The sequence below is a fragment of the Triticum urartu genome, chromosome 7A (genome assembly GCF_056163025.1).
Source record: "Triticum urartu cultivar PI428250 chromosome 7A, HENAU_Tu73, whole genome shotgun sequence".
Lineage (NCBI taxonomy): Eukaryota > Viridiplantae > Streptophyta > Magnoliopsida > Poales > Poaceae > Triticum > Triticum urartu.
In genome coordinates, this window is record NC_141879.1 from 545782855 (window position 1) to 545790108 (window position 7254).

Here is a 7254-nt window from a genome sequence, read left to right on the forward strand (position 1 = left end):
CTTGTGTGTTGTTACCGTTTTCATAGTGTTTCTTGGTTCTCCTACTATATTAATACCTTGGTTTCATTACTAAGGGAAATACCTACCGTAGTTGTGCTGCATCATCCCTTCCTCTTTGTGGAAATACCGACATAGTTCAAGCGACATCAATGACAGCAGTGCATACAAGGGCGAGGGTGTGCTCCGGATCTCATCACGTGCGACAACGCCACCGGAAATTAGAGTCAGTAGCAAGGACGTGAGGGTGTGTAGCAAGGCTCATCATGTGTGGCGGTGATTGATTATTTATCTTTTCCCCCCGATTGATCATGGACATTGAATTTGGTCGCTAGTGACTTCTATATATAGGAGAAGTCCTAACTAGGCCAAACCAAATCAAAACATTGTCATGGTCGAATCTAAGCCAAATAATATAAACCACTGGATCAACTTAATACTACATGTTAAATCATGTAAAGCAAAGAGTCCTTTTACATTAGATCATATAATTTTGGACCATTTATTTCTAGGATCCAACAGCCTTAACCTTTTGCAAAGAGTCCTGAAAATGCTCAATGTAATAATCTTTTATAATCTGCAAAACAACATTGGAGTCAAGATGGAAATTTTCACTTGGCTCTCCAACCTTTTCAGAAAAAGAGTAGGACTTAATGCAATCATACCATCTCCCCCATTTCTAGTTACCAACTCTCCCAATGAGCACGAATTTTATTCAAAAACCTCCAAGCTTGAGCAATACTACAGTCAAAAAAGGATCCTCCAAATGTAAGGTATATAGTTATCTTACACTAGTCATCTAGTCCTTCATAAACTATATGTCCACCCAGGGGGGTAATAATGATGAGGATAATTATCAAGTAAAGCATGGTACCTTTGATAAGCCTTAACAAGACTTTCACTAGGTTTTCGAATAAAGTTGTTCATTGTGTGTCTGGCCTCATAAGACACTCTCTCCGTATAAAAATAAACCAAGAACGTGCCAAATAATTATTCCCTCATATCAACGGTACATGCAGGATCAGTATATAACCATACTTTCGCTTTGGCAGTTAGTACCTGACCAAATAGATTTATTTTCATTTCATTATAAGTGAAGGTTTTCAATTCCAGTGTCCCGCAAATTTCTACCATCACCTAGATTTTTTAGTCTCCAACAGTTAGAGTAAACTATGATTAATTTTGTAATTCTCACCATTTGGTCTCGACCCTAAAGTTGTAAAGATTTATTTAATGGGCGGTTCCGATTCTTTTATTGTGATACAAATGTTCAAATCATCCATTGTTGCTTAGAACCTGCAAAATAGCATATTACACACACAAAAAAAACAAAGACCAAAAGTGGTTTTTTCCCAAGCAACTGCATCAGAAAAAGATTGATGCAACTTCTCAGACATTCCATTCTAAGTGGTGTTCGCGGAAGTATAAGTTATGAAGGACGCAGAGTTTCTGCACCCGAGCTCAGTAAAATTGAAACAAAATTCAAAAAATTCCAATTTTTTTGGGAGAAACATTGATAAAAGTTTTTGGTGCTTGCAAAAATTCGTCATGAAATCACATTCCTAGAAGGCATGGCAAAAAAATTGGTACACTGAAAATGCTACTTTGAAAAGAATTTTGGAGCACTGAATTTGTTTTTTTTTTGCCACACCTTAGAGGAATGTGATTCGATGAAGTATTTTTGCAAGAACTTAGAACTTTTGTCAATGCTTCTCCCAAAAAAATGGATTTTTTTTTATTTTTTGATTTGTTTTCGATTTTACTGCTCACCAAGCTCATTTGAGCTCGGGAGCAGAAAGGTACTTTCGAGTTATGAAACTCTTTTACAACTTATGAGACATTCGCTAAACTTGTAACTCAAATATATTCCTTTTCGCGATCTAATTGCAAAAACACATTTTTTTTCTTGATGCAATAATTTCTAGTTCATTCTGAAAACCTTTCTGAACAATTTCAAAGGATCTAGACTTCTGTCACATTAAGAAAATATTTACATATCTGCTTGATCCTTAAAGATAAATCCACCGCTTGCAACAACACTTATTAGATTGCACACATCAGTAGTAGGTATGTTTGTCAATGAGTTCATTGTTGGTTGTTCCTTATGACCTTTGAATGGTATTTTAGTCACCCTAGTCTTGGACGATGTTGCAAGTGTCAGCTGATACATAATCAAATGACTTCAAAAATCCATCACTATGGAATTTCTCCATGCGTATTTCATCAATGTGACCAAATGCAGTGCCACACATATGTAGTACTACTTTAGTCGTGTGACATTTAGCGTCAATTTTAGGAATGTTTAATCTTATCATCAATACTCATAACATGTATCCCATTCAAGTATGGCTTTATGTTATATATGACTTTGAACTATTTATCTTTTATGAACATCCTCACTCACAACAAAGTTAGTGTCACGGGCTAGAGTGTACAAAACTCTAAAATAAATTATAAAAATAAATACGAAGATAATACGCAAATGATATAGTTCTCCCTCTGTAAACTAATAAACGATCTTTTAGATACCTAAGATACTAAAGTAGGTATCTAAAAGATCTTCTATTAGTTTGCAGAGAAAGTAACTTTTACAACGCTCGCAACATGTATCTTAATCTCATTATCAGCTAGTATTTCTCACATTGAGTTGCAACAGTATACAACTTTTCATTTTCGTTGATTAAAACAATGAGAACATGTATCCATCATTTCCTACACCGTGGCCTTTTCATCTACAAAATACAAATAATGCTACATTAATCGAAAAAAATCGGGTGGAATAACTCACAACAAAAGTTCTGCCCATCCATCCGTCTAGCCACCGAAATAACATTTGGCACCAGCATGCACGTGATGCGCTATCCTAAAGAACGTTTTTTCCAGTGTGGAACCCTCTCTCATGACATTAAAATGCCGCACTAATGACGCTATATCGATCCACAAAATTCTCGTCGAGTTATCTCTAACATCAAAAGTCGTTTCTCTTTTTGCGTCCGTCCAAGCGCTTCTCGTCGAGTTATCTCTAACATCAAAAGCCGTTTCTTTTTTGCGTCCGTCCAAGCACCGAAAGAACACTTCCTGGATTGACATCCACGTGTGGCACCATCCACTCGATGTTTGTAGAAATCGAAACTTTCTATAAAAAAAGAGCAATAACCATTTAAATATTTGCATATTTATTTTGCACACCGTCTATGGAGTAAATAGACATGAACAAAGTCATGCATAGTGTAATGGAAGATGGGAACTGCAATGCTTATGATAAAACCCTCTCTTTTTTCAGCCAAAAGAAATACACACACAAAAAAACTGGCCTTCGGCTGTCCGCTTCTCCTCCCACCTTTAAATAACCAGCAGCCCCACTCTTCCCTTCCCCAACCCCGCCTCCTCCACCAAAACGCCAAAACCCAAACCCCACTCGGCGAAGGAGAAGAAGCGGCGCAATGCTGGAGGTGGCGGCGATCCCTGAGCTGTGGAGCACCGTGCACGGGTGGTTCACCCCATGGGTGCTGTTCATCGTGCTCAACCTCGTCGTCCTCACCATCTTCGTCACCTCCATGGCCACGGCCCCGGCGGAGGGCGGAGAAGGGACTGCGCCCGGTGCTGACGGCGAGAGGAGGAACCTGGCCGTCCGGCACCGGTCGCCCAACCTGCCTCGCTTCACCGCCCCCGCCTCTGAGGCCCCGGCGACCGGAGTACTGGATCTGGGGCAGCCCGACGATCAGCCGCCGGCGCTCGAGATGGAGCCGGAGAATCCGGGTGAGCGCGAGCACGCGCGCATGGAGAGGAGCATGTCTGAGGCGGCCGTCGAGGCCGAGCTGCCGCGGCGGCCGGCGAGGCTGCGCAAGTCGGCGAGCGACAAGTCGGCGTTCGCGCACGTCGTGGCCAAGAAGGACATCGAGGTGGTGGAGGTGCGCAGGCCGGCGACGACGAGGGACGCGGAGCGCGGCCGCCCCCTGGTGGCGAAAGCGGAGGAGCCGGCGTCGGAGGAGGAGATCCAGGAGGCCGGCAGCGAGGTGGACGCCCGCGCGGACGAGTTCATCAACAAGTTCCACCACCAGCTGAAGCAGCAGCGCATCGACTCCTTCAGGCGCTCCCGGAATGCGCTCCACCGCCGCCAGGCGTCCGTGGTGCCAGAGGCGCGCTAGGCTGGCGTCTCCCGCAGCCGCGGGTGCTCCACAGAGCTGCTTCCCGCGCTAGTAGCCCAGTCGATGAATAATAAATAACCAAACAAAATCTGGCTTCCGAATCTTTGCTAAGAAATGACATGGTGGCGAGCCAGCTCTCAAGCGTTAAACCAACCAATGTTGTGTGTGCCGTTCGGCCATGCGATGCGCCGGGGAATCTGATATATGTTTAATGCTGATGAGGGTTCTTCTGCACCTTTCTGTCACAGTGTCACCTTTTGTTCTGCACATTCCTCCTAACAAAAACAGTTCTTCTTTCCCGTTCGGCTATTCTGTTCTGCACATTGATCTCGTGCGGGTTTGTATGTGCTCAGGTTCCTTTTGTTTCCGAGGCGTCATGTGGTGTGAAGACAGCACGCCGCAAAGTAAGCACATGCAGCAATCATTTGCCACTGTTTCAGTCATTTGCTCATAAATGCATTGCAGAGCATGGTTACAGGGGTAGGTAGTTCAGTGCTAATTCAGTTCACTATATCATTGATGGCGTGCCCATCTATAAAAAACTTTATAAATGTTGATGGTACGAATACAAGACAAATTGAGTTGGCGTGTAACTGCATAAATGGACACTGCATATCAATATAGACTGAACATATTTGATCAAAATTCTAGTCTTGGTCAAAGTTGGCGTGTAACTGCATAAATGGACACTGCATATTCGTGCAAGAACAAAGGCAATTAGCATTTACAGAATAAAAAAAGCATACATTTATATATCTAGAGATGACATGTCATGTGTGTTGGGGAATGAAGCATACAATTTCAAAATTTCCAACACTCACGCAAGATCTATCCAGAAGATGCATAGCAACGAGAAGGGAGAGCATCTCCATACCCTTGAAGATCGCAAAGCGGAACCGTTTATCAACGCGGTTGATGTACTCGTACACCTTCACGTTCCATCCCGATCAAGTACCAAACGTATGGCACCTCCGCGTTCAGCTTGATGACGTCCTCGCCTTCTTGATCCAGCAAGATGGGCGAAGTAGTAGATGAGTTCCGGCAGCACGACGGCGTGGTGACGGTGTTGATGAAGAACAATCTCCGCAGGGCTTTGCCAAGCACAACCGAAACTATGACGGAGGATAAACTAGAGGGACGGGGTTGCCGACACATGGCTTGGTGTTTCTTGATGTGTCTTGGGTGCTAGCGATGCCCCTCTATTTAAATATTGAGCCCTGGGGTCGAAACTTGGAGCAAAGCCTCCTCAAAGTTGGTTTTACCCGAAAGGCAAGAGTCCTTCTCGGACTCTAGGGCTAGACGCCAGGGTTCCTGGCGTCTACCCCCAAGACGCCAGGGTTCCTGGCGTCTAGCCTCTGGTCTCCGTAAAACTCCCTTTTGCACTTTCCAAAAGCCTCATGGGCTTTCCCCTTTGGCCCAAATAAAGTGTTCTCGCATCCAAACATTTCGTTCGGAACACCTTCCGGTGAATTTCGGAACCCTTTCGGAGACCAAACACTATTATCCCATATATCAATCTTTACCTTTGGACCATTCCGGAGCTCCTCGTCATATCCGTGACCACATCCGGGACTCCAAACAACATTCGGCCACCAACATACATAACTCATATAATACTATATTGTCAACGAACGTTAAGCATGCGGACCCTACGGGTTCGAGAACTATGTAGACATGACCGAGACACCTCTCTGGTCAATAACCGATAGCAGAACCTGGATGCGCATATTGGCTCAGACATATTCTACGAAGATCGTTATCGGTCGAACCTTATGACAACATACGTTATTCCCTTTGTCATCGGTATGTTACTTGCCCGAGATTCGATCGTCGGTATCTTCATACCTAGTTCAATCTTGTTACAGGCAACTCTCTTTACTCGTTCTGTAATACATCATCCCACAACTCACTCATTAGTTACATTGTTTGCAAGGCTTCTTTTGATGTGTATTACCGAGAGGGCCCAGAGATACCTCTCCGATACTCGGAGTGACAAATCCTAATCTCGATCTATGCCAAACCAACAAACACCTTCGGAGATACATGTAGAGCATCTTTATAATCACCCAGTTACGTTGTGACGTTTGATAGCACATAAGGCATTCCTCTGGTATCCGGGAGTTGCATAATCTCATAGTCGAAGGAATATGTATTTGACATGAAAAAAACAATAGCAATAAAACTGAATGGTCAACATGCTAAGCTAACGGATGGGTCTTGTCCATCACATTATTCTCGTAATGATGTGATCCTGTTCATCAAATGACAACACATCTCTATGGTTAGGAAACTTAACCATCTTTGATTAACGAGCTAGTCTTAGTAGGGGCTTACTAGGGACACGATGTGTTTGTCCACGCATGTATCAAGTTTCTGGTTAATATAATTCTAGCATGAATAATAAACATTTATCATGATATAAGGAAATATAAAATAAAAAATTTATTATTGTCTCAAGGGCATATTTCCTTCAGTCTCCCACTTGCACTAGAGTCAATAATCTAGTTCATATCGCCATGTGATTTAACACCAATAGTTCACATCTTTATGTGATTAACACCCATAGTTCACATCGCCATGTCACCAACACCCAAAGGGTTTACTAGAGTCAATAATTTAGTTCACATCGCTATGTGATTAACACCCAAAGATCACTAAGGTGTGATCATGTTTTGCTTGTGAGAGAAGTTTAGTCAACGGGTCTGCCACATTAAGATCCGTATGTATTTTGAAAATTTCTATGTCTACAATGCTCTGCATGGAGCTACTCTAGCTAATTGCTCCCACTTTTAATATGTATCCAGATCAAGACTCGGAGTCATCCAGATCGGTGTCAAAGATTGCATCGACGTAACTCTTTACGACGAACTCTTTATCACCTCCATAGCCGAGAAACATTTCCTTAGTCCTCTTTAGGTACCTAAGGATAATTTTGACCATTGTCGAGTGATCTACTCCTGGATCACTATTGTACCCCCTTGCCAAACTCATGGCAAGGCACACAATAGTCTGGTACATAGCATGGCATACTTTATAAAACTTATGACTGAGGCATAGGGAATGACTTTCATTCTATCTCTATATTCTGCCGTGGTTGGGTTTTGAGTCT

General features: G+C 43.0%; 1 protein-coding gene across 1 annotated transcript; it reads left to right on the forward strand.

Moving 5' to 3' along the window:
* Positions 1-3357: 3357 nt before the first annotated feature.
* LOC125522978 (uncharacterized) lies at positions 3358-4379 on the forward strand. The gene has a single exon (XM_048688023.2). The coding sequence runs from the start codon at positions 3441-3443 to the stop codon at positions 4143-4145; it is 705 nt and encodes a 234-aa protein (XP_048543980.1). The 5' UTR covers positions 3358-3440; the 3' UTR covers positions 4146-4379.
* Positions 4380-7254: the final 2875 nt, after the last annotated feature.